A 14,569-nucleotide genomic window follows, 5' to 3' on the forward strand; every position below is an offset into this window, starting at 1 on the left:
TGTGAACCGTAAACCGCCCGCATTAAGTGCATTTAATATTCAACGCTATATTTCGTCACAACGAAATAGCCGATCCAACAAACGATGCACGTTATTCACAGTCACACAGAAGTAGCCTACTTAGTCGCCTACTCACCACGAACCGCTCACCGCCTGTTGTTTCGCAGTATCCTGTTTGATTCTTCATATTCTGTACGAATGGGCGCTCAATAAAATCGCTGTCTCAACGCGTCCTACACAACAAGTTTCCATTCGTTTCAAATAAAAAAAATAAATTATGTTCCATGCAAAAAAAAAGCTGAATTAACTTCGATGAGAAAGAGATGCATTGTCTTCGTAGCGCATCCTGTGATTTCGCCCACGGTGCTTTTATGTTCTTGGAGAACTCCGGTGAGTAAAGGTGAATAATTTCTGTTTACTCGAAAGTCTTTGAATTAAATCTTCCGTAAGTTGCCGTTGTTTTTTTAATGCGCAATTTCAACTTTATTCCGCAGGGAAACTATAAGGCCGTGTGATGAACAAAAAAAAAAGCTTTTATAGCCTATTCATCCTTGGGTTGTTGTTGCATTATGTCTTCATCTTTTTTGTTCTCCGGTGCAGTACCACCCACTTGTCATTGCTCTAAGGAATTGAGATCACAAACACTGTGGTTATCATATAGAGAGATTGATCATGAGATAGCGCCACCTATCGACTAACATTTAAATACGCAGACGGTGCATCCCATGCGGATTTATGTAGTTTTAGTTTAGAAATTGCTAGTTTATTTTTTGTATTTGTGCAATCACAGCACGAGGAATTGAAATGACTGTGTGTGATGAAAAAAAATATTAGGATGTGTTGTGTAGTCTGAGATAAAACTTTTTCTCTTTTGTTAAAGGTGCATACATTAATCGTTTTTAACAATTGTCCATCCTCCTTTTTGTCTTATGTTGAGGGGGTCTTTTACTCCCCATTTGAGCTAAAAGGCCCACAAACTTGGGACAAAATATGAGGGGGCTTTTAATTTTTTTAAAAAAAACCTTTTATTTCATAATACACTATTCAACTAAACGCTTTTATTTTACATTTTTTGCATAGTCAACATTTATTTCCTTAAAGTCATTCCCGGCTAAAGGAAACCTGTTAAACGAGTAAGCATGAGATAAACATTGAGAGGTTTATGAAAACACCGGGGATGGGGGAGTTATTCAACTGTTATCCGTATTTTAAAACAAACGGTTTATAAATAATAAGGGCGACTTTTAAAAAGGCCATTGTACCTTTTTTTATGTGCATGGACATTTGCAATGCTCATTAAAGGATTTCACAATGCCAGTAAATCATCTCGAGTTAACCAAGCAAAACGAATAGTCTCTGGTCGTAAGCGTCTGAGGAGGGTAGGAGGGTTATTGCGATTGAACACGCCCAGTTTTCTCGATGCCGTTGCAATGGGAGGGGTCTAGCACCTAAGGCGCCATTGAATTGTTTTGCCGGTGGACAGACGCAGAATCACCGCGGCTGTGCGCAATTCAGAGCAGCAAAGCGGCCGTCGGCTCTCCCTGGATTGCAGTATTCTTACGATCGAATATTTTAGTTTTTTTATAGCCCATCTACACTAAAACGACAACATGAGTGAAATAAACGTAAAAAAGCTTAAGGTGAACGAGTTGAAGGACGAGCTCAAGAAGCGCAATCTCTCCGACAAGGGTTTGAAGGCCGATCTTATGGAGCGGTTGCAGGCCGCGCTCGATGCAGAGGCCCAGGCCGAAGAGGAAGAGGCTGCCGCGGCTGAGGAGACGCAAGACGACGAGGCCGAGGGAAACGGTGTCGCGGTCGAACAAGAGGGCATGGGTGAGGAAGAGCCGGAGGGCGAGAGCATGGAGGCCGAGGAGCAAAATGGAGACGGGGGCGAAGCCGCTGTTGTGGGTGATGGTCAGGACGACGAAATGGGCGAAGAGGAGGAGGTGGAGGATGGGGACGCCGGCGTGGAAATGGACAAAGCCCTCGATGAAGAAGAGGAGGAGGAGGACGACGAAGACGACGAGATCATAGACAAAATCGACGACGAAGATGGTGAGCCTGAATCTCATCCATTCGAGGGTGAGTTTTTTTGTGTTGAAACGCCGGGAGTATCCTGTTCACGTGCGCTTTGAAGCCGGTGAGATAATCGTTTAGCATATGTGGCTAACGGCTAACCGGTTGCTATTGTGTAACGTAAGCTAGCTATAGCGTGCTAATGCGGTCGGTCTCGGTTTACGCGCTATTTTGTGGTTTATAGTTTATAGACGTTGAAGGTTTCTTTGTTTTCAGTCGTGCTAGCAAAGCTAGTTAATCACCCGCGCGAGCCTTTTGTCTGTAGGAGTCTGGTGCTATTGTTGATTATTTTCTTACGATTAAAGGTACGTTCATACATTCTGATCGACAACCAATGGATGTTGTTATTTAATCGCCTTGTTTTTGGTCGGTTTAGCTAGTTTCGGACACCGCTCGCTAGACAATCGCCTCGCTGCATGCTTGAGGAGGGTCGCCCTCGCGTGGAGCTGTATGTTGCTGTGCAGAAAACCTTTCGACGTACTATGAAAAAGTGGATGATATTGTAAAATTTTGCAGTGCGCTTTCAGCGGGCGATGGGGTTAGGAGTACTGTAAGATGGGCGAAACGTACAAAAAGCATCGAAAGAAAGGCACGTTTATTAGTTTCGGTTCAGGTTGCGTGAAGGCGCCATCTACTTCCGTGCTAGGTCAGTTCGGGATAGTGCGTGTTGATGCTGTTCGCAGGTTATTTGTTGTCAAAGACGTGAGCATTGGCTGGTAAGCCAGCTACATTTAGCTTAATGTATATATTACCAAAAATGAAATTTTTATAACTGTGAATGCATTACATTTTAGAAAAAACACTTTAAAACACAAGCAATAGGAATTGCACCACCCACGTTTTTGTCTGATCTGGTTTATGCAATCAGATCAGTGCTTGCAGTTTCTATCCTGAATGCCATATTGACATAACCAAGCAAAATATTCTGTCTGATCAGAGGTGGTCGTCGATTTTTGTAACTCTGGTGGAGTCCGAGCACTCCTGCCGTGTGGGCCACCCTTAAAACCCAGGGTCCAACACGTCCGGGCATTTCATTACTGTTTGTTTTATTTTCAAAGGGGATGCGGACAAAGACATCAGTGCTGATCAGAAGAATAAGAAGGGTGTTAAGAGACGCCGGGAGGAACATGGAAGGGGCTACTTTGAATTTATTGAAGAAAGCAAATACAGCCGGTAAGGATGGGAGCAATGGCCTTCATTATCCCCGAAGTGCCACTTTTAATATATATTATATATTGGCTTTAAGCGCCAATGCCTTACCTAGAAAAAATACAACCCTCATCTACTTAACTAAAGTAAAACTTTGTTGAGGGTCGTTCCTGGCTTATACAAAACACCTTACCTTCAATAAGATCACGAAACTACATGTCAAAGAGTGCTCTGATGGGGAAAGAAAAAACAAAAAAACAATGTTATTGTTAAACACACACTCACACTGCTGTCAGGCTGACTGTATGCGCGTGTGGCGAATCAGACAGCGAACAAAGCAATGACGATAGCATGAGATGCGGCTTCTGTCATGGAAGGGGAGGGCCAGCGACGTAAAGTTTATTTCGCAAAGTGTATTATGACGTAATGTGGCGGTTAATAATGGTAATGAAGCAAATTGTTGTTTAAATTCTCAGACGTTCCTTCGTCGTTTGTATCTTTGTTTTTTTTGTGTGGTTTTTGTTTCCTTTTTCTTCGTATAATTCTGATAGGTTAAATGTTATTTTACTATCCATTTTATATTGTAACAATGCCGTTTTTTGTGTATTTGGAAAAACCATATAGAACTGTAATAACTTTTCCTTTTAAAGTCTGTTTCATTTCGTGATCAGCAGGTAAGTACAAACATTTGCATACATTTCCTTATGCAATACTTCACATTGCATAAGAAAAAAGAAAGTGTTTACATCTTTAATGCATGTTCTTTAAGTGTGTGGTGCTCAATTGCAGATTGAATTAATGTAATATTCTGCCTAGGTTTGATTTACTGGCTTTTGTGCAGCTCACCCTTTGTGAACCAGTGTTTACATTTTAAAAATATATACAGTATATTTTACTCTGCTTATGTTTTTTTTTAGTATATGGAAAAAAATGTAGATACTTTTATTTTAAATATCAAAATTAAATTCCTATTTGAGGATCTTGAGCATGAAAAACCCCAAGCTATTATTTGAGCCAAATAAATTGTAGCAATATCTGACCCAGTCACTAATGATGTTGCTTGACTGGCTTATTGAAGGGATGTCCCAAGAAGGGTCGTCACTTGAATTTATTGGGCCCGACAGAACATTATAATGGCAGCAACCCCCATATGCCAAGAATTGTAAAGACTTTTTATGGCCCCGCTCGTTACGGGGCATGACATCTGTTACATGGTGTTGGGTACTACAGAAAACTATTTGACACAATTTCATGTCCAGATGTTCCTAAAAAAACTATTTTTCATCGATTTGTTGAATAGAAAACATTATCTAGATCGTTTTGGCCTGGAAGATCTGCATGTAAAATACCTGTTGACCTTTTCAGACCAATACTTGAAAAATTGGAAAAGGGCTTTCTATTTTACCAACAAGGTTTTTTTTCAGGCTTCACCGGGGGTAAACTGGTAAGCAATGATGGTAAATTTTGCATTCATAATTGTGAATTTACAAAACAGTGTAAGATGTTACAAGCAGTCAGTGTAAGGTAATGTCTAAATCTACTGTTGACGCTGATGAGGAAGGATCTCACCTGGACATGGGAAGCATGCCAGTCCATCACACTTCTGCGTTACCCATGGCATTAATGGCTTATTAACTGTATTTCAGGTCCAAGTCTCCACTGCCCCCTCTTGAAGAAGAAGATGAAGAGTTTGACGACACGCTGGTCTGCCTGGATCCCTGTGAGTTCTTCATATGTTAAGCACATTGACTAATAGCGTAGTGAACTTTACATTATCTGTATTTAGTTGCATTTGGACTAACAAGCATGTTTATTTTTCTCTCATTGTTTCCTTAGACAATTGTGACCTTAATTTCAAAGTCTCCCGGGACAGATACAGCGCCTCCTCTCTTACCATGGAGAGTTTCGCTTACCTTTGGGCAGGTGGCCGCGCATCCTATGGTGTAAACAAAGGCAAAGCCTGCTTCGAAATGAAGGCGAGTGCTATGGCATATTTATACAAACCGATGAGAAAGTGATGTATTTTGAATTTTTGAATCATTATTTGTCTCCTGCTTTTTGCAGATCACTGAGAAAATCCCAGTTAAACATTTAAACAGTAAAAACATGGACTTCCATGATGTCCATGTTGGCTGGTCCCTGGCTAATGGAAGTCTTTTGCTGGGTAAGTTGGATAATATTAGCATGTGCTTATGTGGCCGCAGTGTGATCGCACAGCCCTATTTCATCTGCTAAATACACATGTGACTTGTTGCTGTTTTAGGTGAGGGGGAGCATTCCTACTCTTACTCGAGCAAAGGGAAGAAGACTTCAAACTTTGAGACCGAAGACTACGGGGAGAATTTTGATGAAAATGATGTCATCGGCTGCTTCATTGTAAGTTGTTTACATTACTCTTTGCGCAATATTTTTTTCCCCTTTTAGTTTACATATTATGTATATTGCCTTTTTCTTCATCTTGCATAGAATTTCGAAGCAGATGAGGTGGAGATTTCCTACTCCAAAAATGGAAAAGACCTTGGCGTTGCTTTCAAGGTCAATAAGGAGTCCTTGGCCGGAACGCTGTTCCCTCATGTTCTTTGCCACAACTGTGCAGTTGAGTTCAATTTCGGTCAGAAGGAGACCCCATTCTTCCCTCAGGTGGAGGGCTTCACCTTCCTGCAACAAATTCCTGTGGATGTGCGTATCAGAGGACCTAAGGGACCTGAGACCAAGAACGATTGCGAGGTACTTTTTTTTTTTTTTTTTTTTTTTTTTTTTTTTATATCCCCCATTTTATAAACAATGAAACATTAATTTAACTTATTGTTTTAAAGGGTTTATATATCTTATAGACTACAAATTATATTCAAAAAAAATAAATAAAAAATTATATTTTTGAACTTTCTATGCTAAATGCAGTGTCTAAGCGAGGAATGGTAAATTTGACATTTTGTTTTCTTTTTAAAAACAAAAAAAAATCCACTTTGCCGTCATGTGAATCTATTTAAATTTTACAAAAAAATTGCATAATCACGTCAGCCATGGTCAGCTTAAGAAGCTTCATTTTTCAGACACTCGAAGCTTTTGGGAAAAAGAAAAGTCAAAACATTAAACAATTTTTTTTTCCGGTTGGTTTCAAGGTGATCGTCATGGTTGGACTTCCTGGATCTGGAAAAACTGCTTGGGTAAATAAACATGTTGAAGAGAACCCTGGCAAGTTCAACGTCCTCGGCACCAACACCATCTTGGAGAAGATGATGGTGAGAAGCATTCTTTTTAAAACTTTTTATCTCATGTCTGAATCTCTTTTATTTCTCTTGTCTAATTTCATATATTGTATTTTATTTGCAGATTGGCAGCATGAAGAGGCAAAACAAGGACACAGCAAAACTCTCAGCCATCTCTCAGCGTGCTCCTTTGTTCCTGGGCAAGTTTATTGAAATTGCCGCCCGCAAAAAAAGAAACTACATCTTGGATCAGACAAACGTGTCCGCGCCGGCCCAGAGAAGGAAGATGTGTCTGTTTGCTAGCTTCCAACGGAAAGCTGTAGTGGTCTTTCCAACAGATGAAGCCTTCAAAGAGAGAACACAGAAGAAAGCAGAAACCGATGGCAAAGATGTACCTGAGCATGCTGTCCTGAAAATGAAAGGTAAAATGTGATGTCATTTCACCTCCTAGTTTTCTTTGTGGTCCATGACCGCATAGTTTAAATAAAGTAAACAACCAAACTGGCACACAAAGTAGTAATATCAGTAACAGGAAAGATTGTTTTTCCTCTCTACAGGCATCTACACGTTGCCAGAAGTCGGAGACTGCTTCTCAGAAGTCACCTATGTGGAACTGCAGAAGGAGGAGGCCGTCAAGCTCTTAGAGCAGTACAAGGAAGAGAGTAAAAATGCTTTGCCACCAGAAAAGAAACCAAACCAGGGCACCATAACCCCCAAAAAGGGAGGTGGACGAGGCAAAGGGCCTAAGAACCAATTTGGTAGGGGTGGTGGTCCAGGTCCACGTGGAGGCAGAGGTGGATTTCAGGCCCGTGGAAACTTCAGAGGATGTAAGCAAGTTTTAAAATATTATTTTTAGGGTTTTTTTTGTGTCTGTGTGAGCTGTTATTGTAAATGTACACAGAGAATTACACCTCATATTTACTTCTCCTAGTACCGGTTCCACATCGTGGTTTTAATCGTCACCCACGTGGCTACATGCCCCCACCGCCACCACCCCCTGTCTTCAGAGGAGGGTTCCATAGCCGAGGTGGAGCAGGTGGGATGCCCAACAGGGGAATGGGCCCCAGGGGTGGGCACATTAGAGGTGGCAGAGGTGGAGCAATGGGTCGTGGAGGACCTGCACACAGAGGTAACATGCACCGTGGCGGATCCAACAACAGAGGAGGACACTTCCAGCAGGTTAGTGTGTGTCTTACAATGAACTGTTTTTATAGTTTGGGTTCGGTAAAAAAAATCTAAATTCTTTTTTAAAAGTATTAAGACTATGAGGAAAAAAATATATTAAAAAGATTAAAATATATATAAAAAAATAATTGCAATTTAATAAAAAAAGTAAATCCCCAACACTATCAGTCTGTGCTAAATAAATTGTTTACATTTTGGTCCACTCACCTTCATCATGCATTAAAAATTGTTGCAGACTGTAAATTTATATCTTCTGTATGAAATCAGGGTTTCTCAAAGTTTTAAAGCTTTTATATATATATATATATATATATATATATATATATATATATATATATATATATATATATATATATATATATATATATATATATATTTTTTTTTTTTTTTTTTTTTTTTATTATTTATTTATTTATTTATTTATTTATTTTATAACATTCAAGAAAACAAGTCAACATAAGACTTTTTAGTCAACATAACATTTTAAATACTACTGAAATCTGTTTGACTTTGACAAGGAGAGTAATGTTGAGCTTTTTACATTCAAAGAAGTTCCGTGGCAGAGGAGGCCATCAGCAGAATCGTGGTGGTTTTGGCAATAAAAATGGATCTTTTGCCCAAGCCTTCAACCAGAGCTGGCAACAAGGGGTAAGTACAGCTGTTAAGTGTCTCGTTGAGAAAGCTGTTGTTTGTGGGGTTTTTTTTGTTTGTTTGTTTTTTTTAAGGGTCACAGATAAACCATACATTGCATAAGCATCCAGTGAAAAAAATCAAACTTTCTTCAAAATCATAAGATTGGTTATATTAGGATTACTATATAACAAAATGAAATTGTAGTCCATTTAACTGATGAAACTTTCTTTGACCCTTTAGTTCTGGAACCAGAAGCCATGGAATCAACAGTACCATCCAGGATATTACTAAGTGCGCATTTGTATTAAAGACTCATGGCCTATTGTGCTCTGAAAGGCACAGCCACTGAATAACCATCCACTTTTACGGTCCTTGTTTATTCTAATTTTTTAAAGGAAGTCCATTTTTAAATAAGCGAAGCAAGTGGCAAACAAACATTCCGCCTACTGAGATGAACAATCTACGTTCTACATAGATGTGTGCTTGCTTCACTCTCTCAGATTTTTGTAAAATGTATTTCCTCCCCCTTTTATTTTGTATCACAGCTTTGATATATTGTTATATCAGGAATCCCGGCATTTGTCTTGTATGAAGGGATGCTTTGAATTTCAGGGTTGTGAATTTTATTCTGTAAAATGTCATTTTTACTCAATGTAAATTATTATTTTTCAATTTTTTTTGTGTGTAAAAGTTAGCATTTAAAAATCCCTGTGAACCTTAATCTTTTTAGATGCTTTTGTCAATAATCATTCATATTTACGCAGCAACTCTGCTCTTCAATGTTCAGTGGAGGAGTGAAAAATATATCTACTTCTGACAGTTTTCTGTTTTTTTTTTAGCCCAGACTGTAACAGTTACATCATAGGTTTGCAATAAATGATGTGCTTGCTTTTCTATGACCTTTTATGGCTTTTGACTGATATCTTGAACAATCCCTTTCAAAGAGCCTTTGAATGTCAATCAGATTTGTCTCTTAATTCAGCACCATCAGATTATACTTTATTGCCTTTGTTTTGTGGGGCATACAATGGAAAGATTCTTAAATCAGTGTAATCAATTACTTTATAATGTTTTTTGCACTGCATAAATTACACTTCTTTTTGTCATCAAGAAACATCACGAAGAAACCTTCATAAAGCAAAGCGCTTGATTGTGCTTGACGATGGTGCACTAAGATTACTAGTATCATAGTTACTGTTCATCCTCAGCAACATTTTATGGCAACCTTTTTAGTTTGTTTTTTGTTTAATGGCTTTGCAAAATATTTAATGCAAAGAGTATAACTGCTATATTGATGTGTAATAATGCAACTAACCTGTTTCTGGTGTACATTAAAATGTTATAGAACAATATTTACACCATTTTACTACAAAAAGTGTCCCAGAAAGCTTTCCTTTGGGGACCATTTTAAATCTTAACAGCCAGCAAATAAGCAAGTTCTTTTGTTAAATTGCGTTTTTATTACATGGAGTGAGTCGACGGTAGTGTCAGAATTTCATAATGGATTTACAAACTCGACTTACATAACATCATTCAGACCACGATATCACATACGGCCCACGATCTCATCAGCGAGACATCCTGATTTTCAAGCCAGGCCCTTGATTTGTTTGAATGAATATATTTCTTATAAAGTGCCAAACGGCCAAAGAAAAAGGGCAGCTATTTTTGACTTAAAATTGGTGTATTTTATCATGATGTATTATTAGCTTAAGTGGAATATTTTGTTGAACTGTATACCATTTAAATTGATGTAAAAGTAACTTATTTCAGGAAGTGTTTTTTTCTGTAAATGATTTCCTGTGGGGATAATGACCCCGTCCTTTAATAGAATAAGTGATTTTTTTAAATGGATAGCATGGCATGGGAGATTTGTGACTCTTCTGTTTTACTACAGACTTTGCTTGTGCAAAATACGCTATTTTGAGGATGACTTTTTTTTCTTTGAATAAATTGTACTAAAAATGTGGCATTATGTGTTCTTGAGAGCTGGCAGGTGGTACGGTTTTACGATGTTTGTATTTTGGCTTTGATTTTTCAACGATGAATGTTAAAAGTGTTTCATAATGTAAGGAAATGTGTCATTAAATAACGTAAGAAACCCGCTAAATCATTGTGTTTTCTCCCCAAATCGTTCTCTAAATGCAAAAAATTTCAATTAATGTCACTTATTATTGAAACGATGAAAGTCAATGGCTGCCAGCACCTGTCTTGTACAAAATATCTTAATGTTCAACAGAAGAGCGAAACCCATGCAAGTTTGGAACAACCTCGGGGTGAGTAAATTATGAAAATGTTTATTTTAGGTGAACCATCCCTTAAATACTAGTACTTCTGTGTAACCGGTCAATTCAAGTCACGAAACAATCAAGATTTGTGTTTGTGCCACAGAGCCATTTACGCTATTAGATAAGTCTTGTTTAAAGAAGGATCTTGACACTTCACACCTTTTTAAATTCTGCAAATTGTTGTTTAATAAGTGATCATTTGTGTCTGTAGAGCAAACAACTGTAGGCCAACATGTCTGAGGCCATTTGCAAACACTGGAATATGCAAACCAAGGCCAAGAAAAAAATCACTTCGATGAAAAATAGTTTAATTTATATTCAGTCAACGCGTTGACATATACAACAAACCATTCTGTTTACTGCTCAAAATATAACATCTACAAATCGGTCTTTCACTTAATATGGCATTATATACAAATGCAAAAATAAATGCATATCGATTTTGAAATATTTACAAATGTATACGAAGTGCTTGAGGTATCTCACTAAGGGTTAAGTTGCCAACACCCTTTCTTTTTAGCCTTATAGCTTTTAAGTACATTGCGTCACGTGGTCGTAGGTAAATAGCGTTTTTATACGACTGAAATATTATCCGTTGCGCACCCACACTTTTCTACGATCATATTTGGGAACTCGGCGACCTCAATTTCAGTATAATCTCCCTTTTTCACCAAATACATCATCGGTAGCGGCGCGCTTTCCACGACCGCGCACTTCCTCTCTCCGTAGCCGTAGTTGCGCTTGGGCTGCCGGCAGCCGCCGTTACACCGGAACGCCTGGTAACCGGAAGGTTCGATGATCCAGTACTGGGTCCAAGTCAGGGCGCGGAAATTGATGAAGTATTTTTCTCTGCAGCACATTTCACTGTCTGCATTGGTTTCACAGTCTCCACTGGACCTGCAACGTAAAGGATAAAGAATAAGAATATGCTATTGACACGTTGTACGTTTTAAATTAAACACATTTATATTTTTTAAAGAAAATCTTTCCGTAACACTGAACGGAGCCCTTATTACATAGATTACATTTAAAAAAAAAAAAAAAAAAAAAACACACAAAACAAACGTGTTTCTTCTGAGTAGGCTTCTTTAAAAAAAATTTAATTTGAATTTCTAAATTTGAAAAAAAAAAAAAAAAAAAAAAGTTTGAATTTCTACATAGGCCTATAGGTTTACATAATAATAATTATTATAAATATATGATTTATCATTTGTTTGTTTTGATGACAAATTGCGAACATAGACTCACGTTTTATTAAAATTAGGTAAAAGTAGCCTAATTCAAAATAACAAAAAATCTTACTATATTATATTTAACTGAATTTTATTTCTATAATACAATGTACTCCAGTAAATAAATAATAGTATGTTTATTAGCATAGTATGAAGGCACGCTTACCCAAATTCCTCGAGGTTGAGGGTGTAAAGAACAAGCTCGGGTTTTCCCAGAGTGTTGTCGTTAGGATCTTGAGCTGTGAAACGGACGCACTTGGCCATTTCTGCCGCGTAACCGCCGGGTCTCTCGCCCTCGATCCACACCTCCAGGTGCATGGGCATCTCCATTCGGCTCTTCGACCAATAGTGCACCGCCTGGGTGACATCAAAGCTCTTCCAGCCCGTTTCGTGAATGGGAATCAACCTGAGGAGATAATGGTCGTGACAATTAGCATGTCAGCGGCGGAATTAGCATAATGAAGAAAGACTAATGACCGTCTGTGGCCGCCTCTGCTTACCTGGAATCCACTAGTGAAGTTCGGTTTGACCCGTCTTTCAGAGGTTCCACCCAGTAGATGCTCACCCGGGCGTTGTTGACGGGCCTGTGGCCCTTTCTCTCGGGTACGGAGCGCTTGTGTGGGGCTTTCTTGAACAGTTTTAGTTCTGCCATGGTCACCTCACTGTTCTCCGGGATTCTTGATGTCATCTCAAACACCATACGTTGACGTGTCGTGTCAGAATATACAAATTCACCAGAGATGTCTGGAATGGGCGAGAGACATTTATTACAAACTGTTTTTGCTCAGATACATTTTTGAAAGCGGCAGCATTAATAGAACTAAGTTATAGTATTTCCATATCATGTGCATTTTGCCATATTAATCTTACCTGCATTGCCGGGGATCCCCCTCAATATGCCGGCTAAACTCGGGAGCGAGCGGCGTTTTCTTGCGTGGTGCAGTTTCAGCATGGAAACATATTTGTTCTTGATGTGCGCTGGAACCACAAGGTTCTCCAGATCCCTCTTGTGGATTTTCGGAACTTCGCTGAGCCCCAGTTTCTTCAGCAGAGCGTCTTTCATGTCTTCGTGGGTGAAACCCCTCACCATCGCAAAAAGTGCTGCGCAAAGGAGGCACGCGGCGCGGACTGAAGACATCTTCCACGTGAAGGTGCTGGAGAGATTCTGACTCTTTGCTGCTGTTCTCGGCCTGGGATGACTCTGCTTTGACAGCGGACCGTCCTTATATGCGCCCCTGAGACCCCCAGCTGTTCGCACTTTGACAAAGGGGTGGTGACTGACATCAGAGAGAATGTGATACATAAAAAGCATGTATAGATAGATAGATAGATAGATAGATAGATAGATAGATAGATAGACATGTCTATTTTAATAAATAGATGAATAGACAACTTAAGCATGTGTATAGATAGACATATAGTTAGGTAGATACGTAGACGTATTTAGATAAATAGACGAATAGACAACTTAAGCATCTATATAGATAGATAGATAGATAGATAGATAGATATACATGTATATCAATAAATAGACGAATAATTTAAGCATGATAGATAGATGTGTGTATTTTAATAAACAGATGAATAGAGAACTTATGCATGTGTATAGAATAGACAATTTAAGCATGACAGACAGACACACAGATAGATAGATAGATAGATAGATAGATAGATAGATAGATAGATAGATAGATAGCATGATAGATGTATGTGTATTTTAATAAACAAATAGATAAAAAGATAATTTAAGCATGACAGACAGACAGATAGATAGATAGATAGATAGATAGATAGATAGATAGATAGATAGATAGATAGTCATGTATTTCAATAAATAGATGATAGATGAATATTTCAATATATATATATATATATATATATATATATATATATAGAGAGAGAGAGAGAGAGAGAGAGAGAGAGAGATAGAGAGAGAGAGGTAGATAGATAGATAGATAGATAGATAGATAGATAGATAGATAGATAGATAGCTAATCTCTTCTTTGCAGTACAGGTGATAATACAGTAGTAAACATAGTTTTGTATGAATGTAGATGTGCTCTATTGGCATTTAATCTTTATTGCTAACACATAATGTTCTTGTTGTGTGGATTTACCGATGACCTTCCAGACATGTGAACTTAGAACGCACCCTCCTTTCCAGTTTGCACGTGCACGCTGATGTAGCACCCTTGTTCCTCATGTGTACATTCCCCTGGACATTGTAAAACATTCCTAGTCTGGCAAGAGTCCGTCAGTACAGAGTTTTCAGTCCCTCTGTCTAAGCACCTTTCCGCTGATCACCCTCGCATTAGGCCCTTCATCATTGGGTGGGCCGAGGGATTAGATGTTTATTCCAAGACCACCATCCTTCCGCTTGATGCACAGATTAAAATTATTAGGCAAACAGACTGTTTAATCCAGGGCTGCAGTATGGATGTGGATTGGGAGGCTCTTCACAGGTTGGTGATTATCTGATTCCATTGCCAGATTTGCAGTGCCTTGTTTGGTCACACTAACATTAGAAGAGGGGCTAGTGGCACTGAGGGCCCAGTGTCTGAGTATGTGTATTGGCCCCTCTATTTGCTCTAAGATGTCAGACAGACTAAAGGAGCTCACAGGAAGAACAGATGACAAATGACTGGCTGGAGATGGAGGCAAATTAATGCAATACAAATGCAGAATCAGACAAAAGAGCTCACTGTTTGAGCCCAGATGAGCATCTGCTACAAGCTACATGAGATAAGTAGTTTATATCTGCAAGGAGAGGAAAGGAAAGGAAAAAAAAAAATTATAT

General features: G+C 38.7%; 3 protein-coding genes across 5 annotated transcripts in view; 1 reads left to right on the plus strand and 2 right to left on the minus strand.

Annotated features, from left to right (window-relative positions):
• The window catches only part of kif26bb (kinesin family member 26Bb), a 17,486-nt gene extending 16,177 nt beyond the window's left edge, over positions 1–1,309 (minus strand). Inside the window, exon 1 of the mRNA XM_043220328.1 lies at positions 137–1,309. Within this exon, the coding sequence (XP_043076263.1) occupies positions 137–187 (51 nt within the window). The 5' untranslated portion in view covers positions 188–1,309. The remainder of the gene's footprint in view (positions 1–136) is intronic.
• Positions 1,310–1,472: 163 nt separating this feature from the next.
• On the plus strand, positions 1,473–9,151 carry hnrnpub (heterogeneous nuclear ribonucleoprotein Ub). Of its 3 annotated transcripts, none has more exons than XM_043220329.1 (13): positions 1,473–2,082; positions 3,135–3,249; positions 4,872–4,945; positions 5,062–5,201; positions 5,290–5,389; positions 5,489–5,601; positions 5,692–5,952; positions 6,348–6,467; positions 6,559–6,856; positions 6,992–7,261; positions 7,366–7,613; positions 8,169–8,267; positions 8,493–9,151. In XM_043220329.1, the coding sequence occupies exons 1-13, from the start codon at positions 1,611–1,613 to the stop codon at positions 8,541–8,543; spliced, it is 2,361 nt and encodes a 786-aa protein (XP_043076264.1). In that variant the 5' UTR covers positions 1,473–1,610; the 3' UTR covers positions 8,544–9,151. The 3 variants fall into 3 exon arrangements, with proteins under 3 accessions (XP_043076264.1, XP_043076265.1, XP_043076266.1); XM_043220330.1 differs by having other exon boundaries at positions 8,172–8,267; XM_043220331.1 differs by having other exon boundaries at positions 1,473–2,055.
• A 1,744-nt stretch (positions 9,152–10,895) lies between these two features.
• lft1 (lefty1) lies at positions 10,896–12,961 on the minus strand. The gene is made up of 4 exons (XM_043220435.1): positions 12,643–12,961; positions 12,273–12,516; positions 11,939–12,178; positions 10,896–11,437 (listed from the first exon to the last, which is right to left on the minus strand). Exons 1-4 carry the CDS (start codon positions 12,908–12,910, stop codon positions 11,113–11,115), a joined length of 1,077 nt encoding a protein of 358 aa, XP_043076370.1. The 5' UTR covers positions 12,911–12,961; the 3' UTR covers positions 10,896–11,112.
• Positions 12,962–14,569: the final 1,608 nt, after the last annotated feature.

This window comes from Puntigrus tetrazona, chromosome 20 (genome assembly GCF_018831695.1).
Source record: "Puntigrus tetrazona isolate hp1 chromosome 20, ASM1883169v1, whole genome shotgun sequence".
NCBI lineage: Eukaryota > Metazoa > Chordata > Actinopteri > Cypriniformes > Cyprinidae > Puntigrus > Puntigrus tetrazona.